The 21,077-nt window shown below is 48.0% G+C and overlaps 2 protein-coding genes across 2 annotated transcripts; both read right to left on the reverse strand.

Annotated features, from left to right (window-relative positions):
* Positions 1-1,179: 1,179 nt before the first annotated feature.
* Positions 1,180-6,706, reverse strand: LOC101770194 (E3 ubiquitin-protein ligase PRT1). The gene is made up of 8 exons (XM_004953073.3): positions 6,486-6,706; positions 4,926-4,954; positions 4,659-4,838; positions 4,183-4,248; positions 3,883-4,056; positions 3,607-3,810; positions 2,618-2,706; positions 1,180-1,850 (listed from the first exon to the last, which is right to left on the reverse strand). Exons 1-8 carry the CDS (start codon positions 6,596-6,598, stop codon positions 1,464-1,466), a joined length of 1,242 nt encoding a protein of 413 aa, XP_004953130.1. The 5' UTR covers positions 6,599-6,706; the 3' UTR covers positions 1,180-1,463.
* A 3,296-nt stretch (positions 6,707-10,002) lies between these two features.
* LOC101771129 lies at positions 10,003-11,172 on the reverse strand. Its single transcript, XM_004953075.4, has one exon. It carries the CDS (start codon positions 10,897-10,899, stop codon positions 10,399-10,401), a length of 501 nt encoding a protein of 166 aa, XP_004953132.1. The 5' UTR covers positions 10,900-11,172; the 3' UTR covers positions 10,003-10,398.
* Positions 11,173-21,077: the final 9,905 nt, after the last annotated feature.

Genomic DNA, 21,077 nt, shown 5'->3' on the forward strand with positions numbered 1-21,077 from the left:
CCAAGGGATGCGCGACGTTCTTGGTGGAGGGGGACGAGGGAGAGGAGCCACGCCGGGTGGCGGTGCCCGTGGCGCGGCTGGGCCACCCGCGGATGCGTGAGCTGCTCGGGGAGGCCCGGGAGGAGTACGGGTTCGAGCACGAGGGCGCCGTCGTCGTCCCGTGCGGCGTCGAGCGGTTCATGCAGGCGGTCGAGGCCTCGGCGTCCGCGTCGGCGGGGCACCGGCACGGGCACGGGCACCACCACCACTTCCGCCTGCCTCACATCCACATCGCCCGCTGCTTCCGGCCGTCGCACGTCGTCGCGTAGGATTCACGCATGATCTCTTCTTCTTTTTGTACGGAAGTAAGCATTTTTTTTTTCGTGATCGGTCTGTGGTGAATGTGTTCGCCCAAAGATCACGAGGTGAGAACCGCCAGAGCTAGCATGAACGTTGCGGCCGGTGTAGTAGATTGCAGCTGCAGATCATTTTTTGTTGTTGTTGTTGTACACTGATCTTGTTGTGCCTCCAGGATAGGTCGTTGATTGATTTTGTACGGAGTGTGAAGTGAAATAAAGATCCCACTGCTCTGTTTCAGATCATTCGTCCTGCTGTCATGAGCCATGACTGCTCATGATTGAGCTGCCAACAGATCCTGATCACAAAACCACACATTGATCCCCATTGTGTTTCAGGTTATTTCAAATTGTGTCCGTATGCATGCAGAACACCGGTCATAAAAAGGGCCATTACTCGTGTCATGTGTATGTCGGTATGTTGCCTCCACGGATGGCACGGCTGACCACCTGGCCGGCCAACTTGCCTGCACCACGTTGTCGGTCACAGCAGACGCAAGATGTCCAGCCGCTCGCGAGCTGCCATTGCCAACCCTCCTCCAGCCAAATCACCCCGCCCGATCCTCCTGCATGCCCCGCTGGGTGCCGGCTGCCGCTGGTAAGGCCAACCGCACCGCGCCCGCAGAATTCTCGTGGTCTCCGGCCGCAACCGGCCTCCCCACGCCGGCCGCTGGTAAGGCTCACGAACTCTGAAGCGTGTTACCGCAAGGCACGCGCTGCAGAGAAAGAAAGGATCACCGCACGATGCGCAGTTCTTTTTAAAACGATATTACCGCAGGCACACGCTGCATTCAGTTTATTTTCGTTCAAGCAGTTCGTTCCACAAGAAACAAGTCGGTACAGGTTTACCAATGTAGTTATGCATATCCTTATTCCAGTTTCCTTTGAAACAAAGACTCGCACGGATTTACAGAAGGTGTGGGGCAAAAAGTAAAAATAAAATCATATGGCCATTCGATGGCAGTAACCCGAGAGCCAGGAAATTGTTGAGCTTGTGCCATCCCTCCATTTCACATTACATACATGCAGCCTGCCCCCAGCAACATAAAACGGAGGCTTCACATTCGCAAAGAAAAAAAAACAAAGGCTTCACGCTCAGAAGCAGCTTTCACCGCAACTGCTCTGCGTCTAGGCCTCCTGATCGTCCTCCTGGCCGTTGTCCTCCATCTCTTGACCATCGACGGCTATATGCAGCATCGCACCAGGAACATCAACCGGTTCTTGGATGGCCGCCTCTCCCGGACCTTCACCATTGTCCCCCATTCCTTGGTTCTCGAAGACTATCTGCACCATCGCCCCAGGGGCAATGACCCCTCCTTCCATCATCAGCAGGTCCTGGTGGACCCTTCCCAAGAGTGCTGAATTGTCGAGTTCCATTCTGTGGTCAGGGGTATGCTGCTGATTGAAGCGTCCTGGGAGCTTTAAACTGGATTCGTAGCACGCTCCGCAAAGGTCAAAGCCAATTAACTCGGTGCAGTCCTTGCATTTGTACCTCTTACCATGTATCGGATATTCCTGCATGGTGTTCAGCAGTTTCATCTTAGCAAAATGATGAGGATAATTCAATGGATTATACGAAATTACGAATCAGTGTCGTCTGCTTCGATATTAAGGCTACAATGTTATACAACTGCAGAGGATAATAAGGTTCATCACGGAACAACTTACTGAAACAAAAATATTATCAATGTAAGCTATAACTGCATTCTGATTTCTGCCCAAGGAAAGGTCAAATGCTAGAAGATGGATATTACAGTACCAACTTGATGTGGTATGCCTAGGTTCCTCTAAGAAGTCTACGGAGCTAAAGTAAAGGTGCTTGTTTTTTTTTGGCAGCTGAAAAAGTACAAATATTGATAAACTTCTAAAAAAGCAAGGAGACACAAACTAGTTATCTCTGTAGCAAAACAAGTGTTATGAAGCTACTCAGATATTTAAGCTGAAGGTGTGAAAACTGAAAGCTAACTACATTACTGGTGGACACACATAGCATGTTAACTATACTTGTACAACTTATTACCAGCATTGAATAATAAATGTTGGTCTCACAGTCACGGAACTGGAGGATTTGAATCAATCCTTCCCACAGAAATAAGTGATCTACCCAAACAGTCCTTTTAATTGGCTGAGTAACATCAATATAGCTAGCATGAATGCTATACACTTAAAGCTCTTAAAAAAGATGAACAGTTGTGAAGTGAAAGAAACCAGTCTATCTACTCTATCGGTACAGGTTTTCTGAGTTAATGTTTTACTTGAAAAGGTTTACAACTTATACATACCCCACATGAGTCGCACCCAACTCCAATGTGAATATTTAATAGGTCATCATCATGTTGTGCCCTGCTGCTTCCTTTTGCACTTGAAGTACCTAAACAGCACAAAAACACTCAAGTTAGCAACCAAAAAGGGAAAAATATTAAAATAGTAAATATGGGCTTCATTCCTTAATTTTAAAAACTATTATTTTAAAAAAACAAAAAGAAAATGCTAACCAATCTCGTACGTGTATCTAGACTATTTGAAAGTGATTCAAATAACCCAGCCCCTTGAAAGAGTTATCCTAGACACTGACTACAACACTACTATAATCAGAAGAAGGTGCTTCCGCACCCTCCTGTAGTAGTGGACCCTGCAACTGCAACTGACTAGCTGTGGTCTGTAAACAACTTTCTACAAGAAAACCATCCCAAAGATATCATATAAAATTTCCATATCAGGTATCTGTATCACATTATTGCTAGAAGCCAACCAAAACTGAAACAATAAACTAATTTGCAGGAGCACTAAGTGAAATTGCACCATAAACTAAGACTAAGAACCACATGTGGTTCCACAATGCTACGAACAGTTCCTTACACAAACTACAACCTGAAGCGTATTTTTTAAGACTATTGAGGTCTAAGCATGACCGTTGGCACTCATCTTAAGTAAAATGAGAAAATTATAAGAAAACTACTGGTGGGCATCCATTAGCATGGGTAATCAAGGGCAAACAACTTATATGGAATATAATGGCTAACCAATGGCACGGCGTTGGTTGGACTAGCAAAGGAATAGCTTAAAACTGTGATCAAGTTGATAGAAGGAATCATTCAATTTCATGCACGGTATGGATTCCCGATTCTCTCCATATAAGTTACTGTAAGTGGAGATACCCAACAGCAAGCCAGTGCCCATCAAAGATGGGCATTTGATTCAAATAAGCCATCTTACCATGTTATATGAGATAATATGCAAAGCGAGATAGAGCTTGGCGAAAAAATCTTACCTGAAGATGATCCTTCACGATTGCATTGACCCTTCTTAGACTGAACTTTTTGCCCTCTCGATTCATATTCCGCTGGAAAATATTCTTCCAGGAAATGATCAAGGTCCAGGCAAACATTAGGAAAACATCCAGGGTGAAGACTTCCGCAAACATCGCATTTGAGTGCTTCCTCAGTTAAGGAGGGCAAACAGGATACACAATACACTATCGCAAAACCAAAATAAGTTCATATCCTCAAAACAAGTTTAAAAAAATTATTCTGAAATTATAATTTACCATGACCACAATTAAGAACAGCAGGTTGATACAGCATCTCCTTGCATAGAGGGCATGAAACATCCTCCAACTTAATTTTCTTTGAATGATCATCCACAACGCTGCCATTCAAGGAAACTTCTTGTGGAGGCCTAGTTTTACTGTCTTCATTTCTGTTGTCCGCATCATTTCCAACTGCTCACCAAAAAAGTGGTAAATCATATTTAAGATTACGAGATGTAATGGAAATGGAGATAAATATTTAAAACTTATCAAATATCATGGAAATAGATATAAGTAATTATAAAGCACAATTCTTACCATTGTTCTTTGAGTTTAAAAACTCGATAATTTGGGGAGAGTACATTTCTATACGCTTCTCTTCCTCTGAAACATAAGACCAAAATGAACATAGAGTTAATTCCTAAAAATAAAGTGTAGATAGCGCTAACTAGTAAAATCTGGGAAAAATGTGCTGGGTAAAGCTGCAAGACTCCAAACCTATCACTGTAAAGCAATGAAACAACCTAACCCAACATGTCCACCCGCACCTAAAAAGTTAATACTACCTCCTAAAAAGTTAATGCAATGTTTGCTAAGTAAAAACAGTGTACTCTATACGGGGAGGAAAGAGGAGGTGAAATAAGGAGACATAAATATGTGAGAACATCCATTCTGGAAGATTTTACATGAAAATAGAACCACAACGTATGCAGTTTCCAGTCAGAGTAGAACCACATTTTACATGTCATATCACAATAGATTAGTTTAATAGTTTTGGGGCTTAGAATGCCCACCTAGTACTTCTTCTTCCCTTCTTTTGTAATCTGCAGGATCAAGCTTTCGAAGCAAGTGATGCATGAGCTGGCAGATACTTGGAAAATGTTTAAAGGGCTGCCTACACACAGCACAATGGGATTCCTGGAAGATATGCATAGCTTTGTGGACACACCAGAAACATGACATATGGCCACATGCTGCAAAGGTAGATGATAAATGAGTTCTGACATGTATGGCATAGTGAAGCTGTTCTAATGTGAAAGTTTACAAAATAGAAATCTTACAAATAACAACTGGTTTGTACAGAATATCCCTGCAAACAGATGGAGTAAAAAGATGAGACCATTTGTACATTTGTGTAGAACTGAAGCCCCAAAACAAAATACAAAATCGAATAGAAAAACAAATAAAAAGAAAAAAAGATTGTATCTTATACGCACACACATAATTCAGTGTTACCATGTTGTTTAGAGATATATGAAATTTGCAATGTGGGGGATTGATATTGTTGTGATGCCCAAACAGCACTGGCACCACATGACCCAACAGACAGACAGCTGAGTCATCAGATATTCTAATTATGTTTGCATAAGCCACTATTTGATTAGTTGCATTTGTGATATGATCGGTTCAGGAATAAATCTGTTGTTCCACAAGGCATTAGACTCAGTGAGGTCGCTGACTCGCTTCACCTCCAATGCATGCTCAATCAATGAGGAATAGGACAGTCCCCAAGGGGAATGTAGAATGTTGCATGGACACTGGGTGTCCGCGTCTGACTCAGATGCGAGTATATGATTCAGCAGATTTTTTTGGGGGACACACCAAATACCACTTGGAATCCGACATGGGTGCGGGGCGTCTTACTCAGCACAAAAAAAAAAAAAGGACACGGGTGTTCGGGGTAACACTTATATACCCCAAGATCCACGACAAGCTGATCCGGCTAAAATGGCAGATCGCTCCATCCCACTTCCTCTCCCTCACTAACATGTGGGCCACACTGCCCTATCCCTCATTCTAAACAGGCAGGTGGGACCATCCCTATTAACAGGGATGTCCCCAACCCTTCCCACCTTGTCCCTAAACTAAACACATGCTTACGCATTGCAGGCAGCTCCTGCGGTCGGATCCTACAACACCCTGCCCCGACTCTGCCCATTGCCGGTCCTCCGTTACCATGGTCGGGAGTGCCCCCACCACCTCTCTACCCCACGCACCATCCACCACCACAACCGGGCCAGCTAGCTTCCCTCTAGGTCCAACCAGACTCCGGCGAACCCCCACCTCAAACCCTAATCGTGCCGAAGAGCCACCTGAGCCGGGGAAAAAGCTCCAGAGTGAGAATTGTGACACTGATCTGTTGGCTAAAAATTCAGGCGCCTGCCTTCCTCAAAATACCCAGGCATAATGGGATGATATTCCCAGATGCACAATTATGCGACAGGTATTGGTCGGGCCAGCTGCACACACATTTGTTATGCATAGATGTAAACATCTGCACTGCATATGAACCGTTTCACCGATTTGATTAGAGCATGGGGAGGCAAATGTGCCCCCTGGGCCATGTCACGATCAAACCCCACAATGATTTAACATAATGCAGCGCGCTCTAGCCTAGTGTGCACAATTTTTTGTGGAACATGGCCTTCTGGTGTACTATCGACACAAAAGCTCACAAACAATGCAACCAGCGTACTGCCGGTACAGAAAATTTAGGGGAAGATTAAGAGCGCGAGCAATCACCAACACACATAGGGTCGAGGCAATCTACAGCCATCAGACATCAGGGGAGGCGTGGGAGGGAGAGGGGAAAGGGAACGCCGTATAGGCAACAAACTCACAGGCAGACGCAGCACATGAACTGCGGATCATCTAGATCGCGGGCCCCAGGCCCGGAGGCGGTGGTGGCGACCTCCTCCTTCCCCGGCTCCGGCGGGTGGCCGTCGGAGGCCATCCTCCCTCCCTCCTCGATTCGTCTGGCCGCCCGAAGGAACGGGTGGAAGGAATCTGCTGCGCCTGCGCGAGAGGAGGAAGAAAGGCACGGAGAGCCGGAAGCGTCGGGAGGAGACTTTGGAAGGAAGCAGCCCAGCCCACCGCGTCGTGAGGATGGCGGCGTCGAAGCTGTGGGCTGAAAAGGGCCAGGTGTTTGATGGTGTTTGGATCTGGGTCCGGCCGGATCCATTCGCGTCGTTGGTGGCCGCCGCACAACAAAAGGACTTTTTTTATTCATCGCTGGGCCGAAATTGACTGTCCTTGGCTCCTTCCTGCGGTATAATAAGACCTGAGTTTTTTTCCCCTTAATTTTTCTCTCTTTATTATTCGTCATTTAATTGGTGTCCATATCGTGTTAGGGTACGTTTTGTTGAACTTAAAAAGCTATTATGAAGAGTTTCCGATTCTTATCGGGAGATGGCTATTCAGAACCTTCCTTTGATATATGACCAAATATCATATTGCCTCGCTATTATTGTTTCATCGGCACCACCATTAACCACTACGTGTTTTACATCTTGACTAGCGCAGCATCGTGCCTTTGTGCATCCCTTCATCCCCTACTCTACGAGCTCTTTATAACCCAACCACTAGTGAGACTGTCAATGTAGTTTTTCAAAAAAAAGAAAAAAGAAAATGTGAGACTGTCACTTCTGAAGTTTGCCAAAAGGACCTGTTTGCTAGCTACTCCGCGCGTACGTGGAAATGACATTGGTGATTTGGTTTTTTGGTATGCGAACGGAACGAACCGACGCTCGGGTTTCCTCGCTCGACTTAGGTAAAGGTTTATATAGTGGGTATCATTGGATTAGAGGAAATTTTCCCGACCCGGATAGCGACCCGACCTGTCGAAGCGTCGAGTGCCATGCTGCCATGCAGGCACCGATCACGTCGAGCTCCATCGTGGCATGGCACCAACGACGACTCGCACTAAACGAAAGTCTAGCTTGGTTGACGGTGGCAGCGGCCGCCGGCCAACTTCTTCTCTCCATTATTTGCTGCCCTGCCAGTGGGCGGTGGCACACTTCCTCGTAGTGTAGCATGGACTGCCAAGTCTCGAGCCCATGACGCAGAGTGGACCATCGCACGAGAGACGAGGCTTTAGCTGAGTTTCATTTCATGCTGCACAGTACCCACGCCCATGCGGCTGTAAGTGTGCTCCCCGCACATCGTTACTTGGCCTTAAAGAAAATCATTCCACTATTACCGTTGGAACTATAAGTGCTTAGTATTTATTACTGAACTCCAGCAGCCTCTCCACGTGGCTGCTAAGCTCGAAACAAAATGCTGGCTGCCGTGTATTTGTCGCTCCCATTCATGACCGTTCATACCTAACCGTGTTTGTACACCACTAGATGCTTCCTATAAAACTGTCTCCGATGAAGTACAGACAGATGCAATAAAGCCGGCAAAGCTTTCGAAAATATAGTGCAGAATTGAAACAAATAAAGACGACCCAACTGACACCTGCCAAAAATTCGAGCGTTCGAACCGGCCGGTGGGACAGCCACTCTCTGCCGGGTGCCGGTGGCCATCACGACGGACGTTGATGGCTTGCACAAAGCACTTGTCAATACTACGATCTCTGCTTCGTCCATCAAGATCTAAGATGTTTCGTGGAAAGAGAATTGTGCATGGAAGTATGGAACCGCAACCCTACGCGTCCAAGATATACTTAGCGCCTGACCCAAAAAAAAGGATTTCTTTTCCTTTTAACGTGACAAGCGAAAGTGCTTCGAACCATACTTAAATCTCGACCAGCTGCCTCGCTCAGTCGCTCCCACCTAGCTGAGCAGTAGGTGACAGGCGAGTACCACATGACGGGCTGAGCCCTATCCAACAGTCACCCAACGACCCGGACCGACGAAATCATAGCGGAATGCTGCCGAGGCCTTTCACAAAAAAGAAAGAAAGAAAGAAAGAAAGAAAGAAAACCCCATGCATGCGTTGTGATGTCGATCTGCCCCTGCTCGTGCACATGTTCTCCTCGAATCAGGGACTCAGAACTTACCAAGAAAACGCTAGTGATCCATCTGCATAGACACTCGTTTGCACGTCGTGCAAGACCCTACACGAACGCTACAGGGCCATTGCTCCGTGCTTATCAATTATCATCGTCCATTATTCGGCACGGTTCTTTTCACGTCAACTCTGCTTGCTCCGTCAATCCATCGACACCCTTTCTTGTTGCCACCAGTTGTCAGTCTCGGTCCTACGCGTCGTCCTCTTGCTCTCCTCCTCCCGCCTCTCACGTCGCTGTCGGAGAGGAGAACGGCAAGGCCCAACCACTCCTGCTGACCATGGATACGGCCCGGTGATCTTGCCGTGTGAGCTGATCAGCAGACTCGCTCGACTCGATCACTCGATGGAAATGAAAAGGTTGGGCTGGAGCTGGACGCTCAGATTGGAAGGCCATGACGCGACGCTCGAGCAAATCCGTCTCAGCAAAAGGGGAACTTTGAGTCACGGTCACCTCGGATGAGAATGAACCGACCACAAAAAAGTCGAGTGGATTAGATTGCTCAGCTTGCATCCGAGGTGAAAGAGCTTTTGGTAAAGACCGAAGAGATGGTACTACTAGTGGTCTAGGGAGATGCGGATGCTTAAAGGCCGTCCTCTGTTCTGAATTTACTGCAGTGCGGCAAACCAGAATCAACAGAGTAAATCGGTAACCTGGAACCGTGCACATATATGCTTTCTATAGAGCTGATGTAGTATAAATCAAACTACGAAAAGTTCTTCGGTTGACGAGGCATAGTTTAATCTCGTCGCAGCCATGGCATTGTCGACGCGCAGAGCGTACCATTGAACAGAATTCTTTACAGCTTATATGAACGGGAACAGCGACTTTCTCTTCAGGGGACACGTAGAAGAAGAATGAGAACCGAGAAGACCGGAGCCATGGATTGCTCCATGTTTTTGTTTTGGGGAAACAAGTCAAGTTCATGAACTGCCCAAAATGGCAGGAGAAATACTAGTAGCTCTTATTTCGAGAAGGATATTATACTGAACCGGATCGATGAAGGCAGAGCAGAATTCTGGAACGAGCGAGATGTCGATCGAGTAGCATGTTCATGCTTGGGTTAATGGATGGATCAAAATGGCCGGAACCGTACCACACAAAGGTTTGAAAAGTTTTGAGAACCCAAAATGGCAACAAACGCACCGCCTTGGGGCTTTTATATTGCTTAACGAAACACGGAAGAAGCACAGATCAAGATGGGAGGCGCGCGCAAGCAAAGGTTCATTTGCAGGGCTAATTGCAGTAATTGCCATTGGCAGCGTTCCTTCCTCCAGATATGGAAGCCTGCAGTTGGATCTTAGCCAGAAGAGAAAGCACTGAAGGTACCAACCAAATCGCTAGTAGTAATAGAAACATGTAGAGTACTTCACAAGCTACCTCCAAAGCATTAACATTGTATTTACATCGACGGTTGATTCATCCACGCATATCATCACAGACTTTTGCCGATGCTGAGAAATTTCAGCAGGGGAAAACATGCATGCTGCTAACCGATGAGGCAACAGCTAGCAGTAGCGCCTCCACAGTTTCTCATCCAACAACTACACTAGATTTTCCACAACGGGAGATGATTTGCTAATTACCACACGAAAAATTCGAAGGGAAAAGACAGGACAAAGTAACAAACCCGCTTGCTGTGTTCAAGAGCATCCGCTGTTCTTCGGGTTGATCGGCCGCCGAGGCGAGACGAGCCAGCAGGCAATGCCGCCCGCGGGCGGCCTCACGGCATGGCCGACCGGTCACTCCTTGATCCGGAGCCAGCGGCCGAGCTGCGAGGGGTTGACGATGCCGGGGATGCGTGCCCCGCCCGCCATGAGCAGCCGCGAAACCTCCGCGTACCGCCTGCTCGGCTCGGGCGCGGGGGCGGCGAGGGCGGGCTCCTTCTCCTTCCGGCCCAGCGGCTCGAGCCTCCGCTCGCCGAGGAGCGTGCCGCACCGCAGGAACTCGTGCGCCAGGTACCCGGCCAGCAGCTTGTTGCCGCCGACGCCGACGCCGACGCCGACGGCATGGGGCCCCGCAGCCCCTGGGCGAGGGAGCGGCGGCTTGGCGCCGAGCCTCAACGCCGCCGCGCGATCCGGCTTGATGGCGATGCGAGGGTCGGGCCTAGAGAACGGCTGCGGCGGCCGCTGGAGCAGCACCGCCTGCTGCGCCTGCGACGACGAGGCCGAGGGGTACGGGGGGTAGTACTCGCGCTCCTTCCGCTTCCCGAGGAAGCCTCCCTCGCCACGTGGCGCCTGCATCGCCGCGCGGATCGACAGCTCGACGGCCCGGATGCGCCCCACCGCCACGCCAGCCAAGGACGGAATCGCACGATGGCGATTGGTGGGGCACTCCAAAATGAAAGAGGAAAAGGGATGCGGTTGAGCCGGAGACAGAGGAGGGAGAGAGCGTGGGTCCCGCCGAGGGGCAGTTTCGTAAATTCGCGCTCGGAATTCAAACGAAAGGGGATCTGGTGGGAGGGGACGACGAAAGGAGAAAAGGAGGGAGAGGGCGGCTGCGCGCGGGGACGGGAAAATGGGGCAGGGGTCGGAAGAGGGGAGCGGGGTGGTCATATTTATACGCGGGATGGTTGGCTTCGGCCATTGGGATTGCTAGAAATAACGAATCTGCCATCGCGTGGGTTGTGCTGGGAAGCAGCGCGGCAGCGTTTGATGGTTGTGGACAAGATGTTAGGGTAGAATAGTCATTGCGGTTCGAGCATTTGGGCTGGGCTCCTCTCCCAGGATAAAGGGCTTGGACTGACTGACTGACGTTTCTTTCCATGTCCACCCACCACCTTAGGGCCCAAAAGGCTATCAAGAATTTTCTGACTCGCAAGTTTAGGCCCAACCCCAAAACTCAAACACACCGACGCATTCGTTTTCTTGTCGTCGCTGCTGGGTCGGCGGCCCAGTTCTCGCAGAAGCCAGAACACGCAAAAATTATCATTTCCTCGAAGAATCCCACTAAAAAAAATAGTCGAAAATCCAATCGATACAGCAGCAGGATATTGGAAATCCAACTCCGGATACGCTCGCAACAGGCACACGGCCGCCTATAAAAGGGCATGCTCTACTGCTCCTTTCTCCAGTGCCCTTCACAAGCAAAACAACTCCTTCCGAAGTCCAGAGTCCAGAAGGAAGAGAACCCAGCCGACCGAGATGGCAGCAGCATCAGCTCCGAACCCGCTCGCCGTCGCCTGCCTCCTGCTTCTCGTCGTCGCCGCAGGTGAAGACCCGGTGATCTCGCGCCGACGAGCACGGCTCTCTTGCGATCTTCTTCTCCGCACACGCTGCTGTTGAGTGTTAACTGACCGATCGCGACCGACTAACCAACCGAACCGTGCAGGTGCGGCTAGGACGGAGCCGGATGCTAAGGCGGCGGAGATGCTGAGGCGCTGCCACAGCGACAAGGGGTGGAGCGGCCGCCTCTGCAGGTACGTGTGCCAGGCCAGCGGGTTCGCCGGCTACGACTTCGCCCAGCCGAACGCGGCCAACGGGGACCTGGCGCGCTGCTGCTGCTGCCCCAAGGATCACGCCTGCGTCCAGGTCGACGCGTAGCAGAGTTGCCGAATGCCAAGTGCTGCCCTCGCGGCCTGCCGGGACCGGGAGTAGCGGTTTCTCAGGCTGAAAAGACCAAAAAAAAAAGTGCATGTAATGGAAGGGAAATAACCAATGAGCAAATAAAAGTTAGCGTATCCAGTTTTTTTTTTAATCTAGCGTACAGACAACTGTTGAACGGCTCATACCAAGTCGAATAACCTTTGCATCACCGAAGCTTCTGATTTTGCCTAAAAACAAACATGGCACCGTTGCACTTGCAACTATTTTCTTATAATAACTCAAGTACAAGTAAACAATGACCAAATAATTCAAAGCACTTCTACGTGGCTTATAAATGCACCAGGTAATTTTACATATAGTCGTACTTGAGTTGCATGTGAATCGCTCTATGCAAAGCATTGCCTCAAACTTAATTAGCTAACACTTTGGGGCGCAATGGTCTAAGGCACAAGCTATCGTTTTTAACAACGACAGCAAGAACAGAGAGCGCTTTAACAACGACAGCAAGAACAGAGAGCGCTTAGCATGGGTTTGGTTTTGAGATCAAATGTAATGGGTTGGTTCCATCCCTATTTTTCAGGTTGGGTTGGACCCATTTCGTGCTTGTTAAAAGTGATGGATCCGTCCTAATTTTTTGTTTGGTTGTATGGATTCAGACGGGTAGAATGTATGTCATTTTAACACCGTTAGGAACATTTGTACGTGGACCCCATATGTCAGTGTGGACCCACCTGTCATCCTCCTTTTCTTTTTTATTTTTTCCCCAGTTCCTCGCGACACCCTGGAGGAGCTCAAGCTCCACCCGAGCGCCGCCCCTCCATTTCCTCTGCGTCGGCTGCCGGCCGCGGCCCTGCTTCTCCCTCCCCAGTGCCAGCCTCCGCCGCCACCCCTCCCTCCCCCTCTCCTGCGCCGGCCGCCGCCTTGCTTCTCCCTCCCCTGCGCCGGCCTCCGCCCGCCACCCCCACCATTCCTACGCCTCCCCGCCAGCCTGCTCCCCGCTGCGACGGTCTGCTTCCTTACGCCGTCGACTCCTCCCCGCTCGCTTGCCCCAACCGATAGAGCGAGACGGCGTGATGGGGCGCGATGTGGGTTGGCGTGGTTTGCTTGTTTTGGGCGGATCATTCCAACCCGCATCTACGGGGAATATTTCTACTGGGAATGAACCCAACCCACCACATTTTGAATCAAACACCATGCAAACTGGGTTCGACCTAACTAAACCCACATCAACCGCCAAATCAAACACACCCTTAAAGAACCGCTGTAGTTCTGAGGCAACAGATCAGCCTCGATCACCACCCTCATAAGACACAATCGAAGCTAATTCACTCTTGTCGTCAAATCCATGCTCTGCATAAAAGCCTGTACCACCATCGTATCCGGCTTGGGTTGGTCAGATCACCATGCTATATCAATATCACCGTGCAGACGCTGCAATCCTTTCACGGATCAAGCATCGTGCATCACTGATTCCTCTGGCCTCTCATATCCACATGAGGAATTCTCTATATTGATATATACAAAGCGTTATCCACCAGTTAAAAGCAAACCTTAACTAATATCACAACGGAAACTGAAAAGATTAACGACTGTTTATTAGATCCATGAGTATTCCATGATGATAAAGGCTATGTAAATAATGTATTGTCAGTTCGAGAGGACATCTATTAAGGTTTTGGAAACACCATACTTAATCCATAAAACCTCATTGTGGACCACTCTAGACCAAACTAAGAAATGCTGAAATTTTAAACGTCTTGTTTAAAGCGGATATTCCTGTGTAGGCGTCCTCCGCACATGATTTTGTATACCGACTTCGGTACTCATCCTCCATGGTCCATTCTCTATGTGTGCTCTATTTCATTCCTCTCCATTTTTTTTACTCTCGGTCCCTCCATTCACTTCCACAGTCCAACCTCACACCATATGTGTCTACATGTTTCTATTATTCTTCTATCTATCTATCTATCTATCTATCTATCTATCTATCTATCTATCTATTGATCTATCTTTATTTTATTATGTCTATCTCTATTATTCTTCTATCTATAAGTTTTTCTATCTTTCCATCTCTATCTACTACATGTTGTCTATCTTTCTATCTCTATATCTATCTAATATATGTTTCTTGTCCATATATCTTTCTGTATTGTTCATCTATCTGATTGCCCATCTTTCTATCTTTATCTATCTACTAACTATCTCTAATTTTGGGAGGAAGACTAGAGGAGTGAAAAAAGCACAATGCCCTCTGCAATGGCCTAATGGCTGCCTGAAAAGATGGCACCATTTGTCACCTACTCCCTCCGTCCCAAATTACTATTCGTTTTGGCTTTTCTAGATATGTAGATTTTGCTACGTATCTAGGTATAACATATATCTAGATGCATAGCAAAAGTTATGAATTTAGAAAAGTCAAAACAAATAGTAATTTGGGATGGAGGGAGTAGTATATATTTCTGCACTATTTCTCATTTTCTTTTTATTACTTGTGACATAATATTTGTTACAATTTTTGGTAAAATATAAATCAGGAGATTTTGTTACGTTGTGCAAACTTCTAACATTTTTTATAGTTTAGTAAAATCGCTATTAAGTTTTAGGATTTTTATTAAGCTTTCCAGATTGGTACAGCACATAATTTTGGGTTGGATAGAACTCCGGGTATGAAATTTTAAAGTGGACTGTTAGTTTTGTGTTGTCAGATTCAGTTTTCGAGGTTTACACAATGATTAGTTAATCCTAGTGATTTTTATAAAAAAGAGATATAACAAAACTTATGGATAATATAATTGTGCATGTTTTGGTGAAGTTTCATAAATTTTGGTTGAGTGGTTTAGTAGATATCAAGTTTTTACCATCGACTGTCGGAACTCAAGACATATTCTATAGCCTGAATTTAAGATTAGTACAGTAGTTTGGTTCAAAATTCGACGTGTTAATCTACTTCTCGATTTGTTCACCGAAAAGGAAAATGACTATCGCATAGCCCGCGAGCAGGCGCGAGCCATATTCCATATTATGCATTTGTTGCTTGTTTGTCAGAAGTTATGCACGCCTATACCTCTGGCACGCGCAGCCCTCGGTCTTTTTACACACGCTCCTGGTTCACTCTATCAGTCCAGTTGTTACGCAGAAGCCAGAATGCAATGACTTATGGTCGAAGAAACGGACTAAAATGAATCCAACCCATGGAACAGTGGCAGTGTGGCACCACCGGATCACTGATCACTATTCACTCTCGAGCACAAACAAACATCCCAAGGCCACAGGATATGAGAATCCATCCATCGGATACGCTTTTCCCTGAGCTCTGGACTGCATTGGATATCCTTTGCATAAAATATTACAGGGACAGGCCTATAAAACCCAGCACCCTCCACGGCTCCTAGCACCCCTCACAAAACCACAAGCACAAAGCTCATCGCAGAGCAGAGAACCCAACCAACCGATTGAGATGGCAGCATCCGCTCTGAACCCCTTCGTCGCTGCCTGCCTCGTGGCCCTCGTCGTCGCCGCAGGTACGGTCTCGACCGATCTCATCCCATATCATCCCCCCAGCGCCACGCCTACGAGCGTGCCCGCCCGGCCTTGTGATTTCGTACTTGTCGGAGACTGACCCCGGTCGTGTGCGTGCGTGTTCATGCAGGTGCGGCGCGGATCGTGCCGGACACTGCCACGATGGACCCGGACACGCTGACGACGAGGCCGTGCCACAGCAACAACGGGTGGAGCGGCCACCTCTGCAAGGACGTGTGCGGGGCTAGCGGGTTCAGCCGCTACGACTTCACCCTGGCCAACACGGCCACGGGGTCCCAGTCCACCTGCTGCTGCTGCCCCAAGGGCTACAAGAACGCGTGCCTCAACGTCAAGGAGTAGTGGGTGGGTTTACCGTCGCGTGCGCAGGCTGTGACGAGCCACAGTGCTTGTGTAATGTAAGGGGAGTTTAGGCATAATTAAAGAGAATAAAAGTTAAGCGGCATCGTACTGTGTCTCGATTACATATAATGTTTGGTGCTGAATCTACCTAGTATCAGAATCAGACTATGACGATTGACAACCTAGCATCATGCTATCACTAAAGAGATTTGCCCCGTAAAAAAAAGCTTGGATAGCTAAATAGTCAAATCGACTTCAGACAGGTTCAGGCTAAGCACACCGCTCCTCCGCTAAAGCAGCTTGTAAACAGGGCATGGCCCACATGGCCCATCAGCCTGTACAGGTTGCTCACCTTGGAACGCTGCCACCAGTCGCCTGTATTTCGATCCCCAACTCAATGAACAAACGAACCTGCCGCTGCCGCCACCGAGCGTGGACTGCGCCACCATCTCCTTCCTGTCCGGTGAGCTCCTCGCCGATTCCTTGTAGCTACGAGTAGCCATGGCCTAGAAGCATCGATTTGAGCTATCATATGCCCCATCTGGCAGCCCAAATAGCCGGATTTGATCTCGGCATGGCTGGTTGCTAGGGTTCATCGCCTGTTCCCTCCACTCCATCGAGATCCTGTTCTGTCCACCCCCGTCACCTGTTCCCTCCACGGCCATGGCAGGCTGCTTTGGTTCTTCCATGTGTAGAGTGTGGGTGATAGAGGAAGAGGAGGACGAAGATGATTTTCATTTGATTGTTGATGATGACGACTTGGAGGTACTAGAGTCGTTCGAGCTCGAGAATGCTAGACCCTCTCGTCGTAGACGTCGTTTCGATGGTCCCCAAAGCAGATACGACAGAGGGATCATGCGGTCGGGGATGCGAGGATCCATGATGACTACTTTGGTCCCAATCCTATTTACTCGACGTTCCAGTTCCGTCGACGGTGTGTTTCTATAATCTGATAGTCATGGATTGCTTCATGTGCTACTTTGCAGTACATTGACAGATCTTATCTTTGTATGCAAGTTTCGAATGCGCGTCCATGTGTTTGAGCGCCTTGTCGAAGCGATTGAAGGTGCAGACTCCTACTTCAAGAAAAAGGAGGATGCCATTGGCCGTCTTGGGCTCAGTGGTTTGCAAAAGGCAGTTGCTGCTATTCGCATTTTTGCATATGGTCTACCCGCTGATGTTGTAGATGAGTATGTCCGTATTGGTGAGTCAACTGCTCGTAAGGCTCTCCACCATTTTTGTCGGGCTATCATTTCTGTATTCGGGGAGTACTACCTACGTGCTCCGAACGCGGAAGATGTAGCATGGCTTCTCAAAATTGGAGAGCATCGTGGATTTCCGAGAATATTGGGAAGTATTGATTGTATGCACTGGGAGTGGCGCAATTGCCTCTCGGCATATAAAGGCATGTTCACAGGGCGTGGGAAGCATCCATCCATGATACTTGAGGCGGTAGCTTCACATGACCTTTGGATATGGCATGCCTATTTCGGCATGCCAGGCAACTGCAATAAAATTAATGTCCTTCGAAAGTCGCTCGTCTTCTCCGCATGTTTGAAAGGCCAAGCAGCTTCGGTATCATTCACCATTAATGGTCACACGTATGACATGGGTTATTATCTTGCTGATGGTATATACCCCAATTGGCCGACTTTTGTGAAGACCGTTTTCCATCCCCTGGATATGAAGGCAACATACTTTGCTAAGGAGCAGGAAAAAGTTCATAAAGATATTGAGCGCACTTTTGGTGTCCTTCAGTCTAGGTGGGCTATTGTTCGAGGCCCTGCATATGGTTGGAATCGTGAACAAATTAGGAACATTATGACAGCGTGCATAATTATGAATAATATATTATCGAGGATGAAGGGAAACTTGCGGAGAATACGGACTACGACAATGTTGGGGTTCCTGCTACTCCATACCAGACCATAACCCAAGAGAGAGTGGAGTATATTAATAAACATCATAAGTTGAAGAATACTGCCATCCATAGCCAGTTGCAGATGGATCTTATCGAACACCAATGGATGTTGCATGGTTTATCCTAATCTAGGTTTTAAGATGGTCCAGCACAAGTGGCTGCTCTGCCTGCATATGGTTCTTTTGGAGTCATAAATATTGTAATCCTGTTATGTGTGGAGTCATGAACATTGTAATCCTGTTATGTATGGAGTCATAAATATTGTAATCCTGTTATGTATGGAGCTTATTATCACGACAACAAGTCCATACAACACAGCCACAGGCTGGCCTTAACTACAACAATCCTTAATGCAACACAGTACTAAAACATGAGTTCAATTAGCAAAGAGCAACTAGGTAAGTACAACACGGCCACTGCAAGGTAGCCTCAATTAGGACAATCCTCAATGCAACACATTACAACATTAGTTTAAGGGTGTACACGGTCGTCTACGTCGGCACCAATGTTCTTCAGTATCTCTTGTTGTTTCTTTTCATAGTACTTGCGGAGGCGCGATACACACTTGTCCAGATAAATCCCGAGGATGCGCTCTTCCTCGTGTGTTTATAGTATGTCAGCTTTGTTACGCATGATCCGCAGTTTCTCTTCCTCAATTGCTGCCATGTGCTGATTGTGTTGGCGCACCTCATCGTACCTCTGTGACTCGATGGCTGCCATTTGCTCATAGCGAGAGCCTTTCTTCGTATTTTCTTCTTGCCATATTGAAATCTTTTGTATCGACAAGTCGTGCAACTTTGAAACATACTGAGATGAATCTAACGGGGAGGAAGAGGCTAATTTCTTAGCTTCTCTTTTAGCTGCATCCCTCTCCATAGGCCTCTTGCTCCCTGAGTACTAAGAAGACGGTGTTTCCGGGTCATGATCGATGTTGGTGGTGACTGTAGGAATGTGATCAGCTATTGCATCATCGTCTCCAGGTCGTGCCCCTCTGATGTTAAGCTCCATCCACTTAGACTCGTCATTTAGCAAATCCCAGCAATTCATGTAAATAAACATGTATTATTCGATGTCTGCAAAATTAGCTAGAGCTAAAGAGGTCTGCAAAAGGGTACACAATGTTAGAATTATGAAGCAAACTGTAGTTGAAACAAAATACCAATAACATATTGTATCTCTCACCTTATCTGCATCACTCATCCCGCTCGGATTCTCTCGAAGAACATTTGCCATGTGCCCTGCAAATTTACTCACTTCAGCCTTGATAGTTTCCCAACGACTCTGCAGTGATCTGAAACTTCTCTAAGGAAAGGAACCTCTCTTCTTATTGTACTAGCTGGTAATTCTAGCCCAGAACCCCTCCTTCTTCTACCCTGTGTTTATAATTGGGTCACAGCTAATTTCCAACCATGACTTCACAAGGAACACATCTTCTTTTGGGGAGAAGTTGAATAACTTGCTGCGACTAGGTACAACCTTGCGTCGTCGACCAGCTGCCACCGATGCTCCTTCCCCATCACTCTGACTCTCTTTCATTACTGCTGCTTCAACACTCTCGACCATTGCAGCGATAGGCTGATTTTGAGTATGGGGAGCATGAGATGATGCTGGAGTTGGGAGTGGCATGACCCTTGGTTCAGAGCGGCGGTCCATCCTCCCTGGAAAAATGGGTACTGCTGAGCAAATGATTGCAACCCTGGGTTCCACCCTTCATAGAAGCCTGGCATTGGAAGACCCCGGCCGAAGCCGGTAATGTCGTCACGAGCTTCACCACAATTATTATGATTCATCCTGCAATAACATGAAGTAAATGGTACAATGAGTATAGCAGAAGAACATCCGAATTCTTTAAGCAGCGGGTCTGCTGGTCCTAGCATTTCTAAATTTGCATAGCATCTTTGCTCCCTTTATCTTAATGAATGGCAGAACTCTTGCTCTGTTTTAAAACATGAAGAAAAGACTGCAAGATTCTAAATCTATAAGCATATCGTGGAACAATTTCATACAAATAAATGTTACAAGAAAAAAACAAAATCAATCAAAGTTAGATGCTGATATTACATAATACATAGAGAAGGAACTACTAAATTAACAAAATTAAAACCAAAGAGGTCAATTGATAGCATTCTTGGGGAGTCCTCCAGGCCTCTAACTATTACGGACATAGTGGAACAAAACAAATGGTAGTGAGACGGCTACAGAAAGACCCAACCCACGAGTGATTGTGATAGTTACAAATCTCATCTCCCTGATAAACAAAGACTAATTCACTCACAGGTTCTGATGTTTCAGATAACTAGAAGAAGAATTACTTAGCACTAGACCAGAATAAACCGAATTGACGGCAAACCGTTTAAAATTCGACTTGGGATTAGAACTCCCGTGGGGTGAAATATCTAAATTACCGGTTTGCTGCTCATCATAACATGGCCAATTTAATCCCCCAAGAATCCGAACTCTCTTGTTCTGAGGCTGAAAGTATCACACAGGCGTACCAGGGGCGAGCGAGGTGGCGGTGCTGGAGGCCGAGCGCTGCGGTGGTGCGGAGGAGGGGGAGGGGGGCCGAGCGCCGCGGCGATGCCGGGGGGCGAGAGCAGGGGCGGGTCGGGGGGTGACCGCGGCGGCTTGCAGCAGGGACGGTGTGCCGACCGTGGCGGGGCCACGGCGGCGGGTCGCATCGGCCGCGGCGGGCGAGCTCCTCCGGATCTAGAGGCTGCACATACTGTAGGGATAGGGATTACCTTCTCCGTCGATGGCGAATGGGCAACCGCGCTGTAGAGCTCTCCTCCGAGTTCGTCCGCGCCCGCCTCAACTCTCTCTGCCACCGCCGATAGGGTGAGTGACGCTTCCCGGCCCCCTTCGCTAACCTGCCCTTGCACTCTCCGGCAGGCACTACCTCCTCCTCCCCTCCATCCCCAATGCCCTCGGATTTGAGGGAGACCGCCGGCTTCTCCAGGATGCCATTGGGGAGGACGTGGACACTTCGCAGGGCTGCCGCGAGAGGAGCGGCTGCTGCGGTGGAGAGGATAACAGTGGAGAGGATGGGCGCTAGGTTTGTAGATTCCCTGTAGCGAAC

Source organism: Setaria italica, chromosome I, assembly GCF_000263155.2.
Source record: "Setaria italica strain Yugu1 chromosome I, Setaria_italica_v2.0, whole genome shotgun sequence".
Lineage (NCBI taxonomy): Eukaryota > Viridiplantae > Streptophyta > Magnoliopsida > Poales > Poaceae > Setaria > Setaria italica.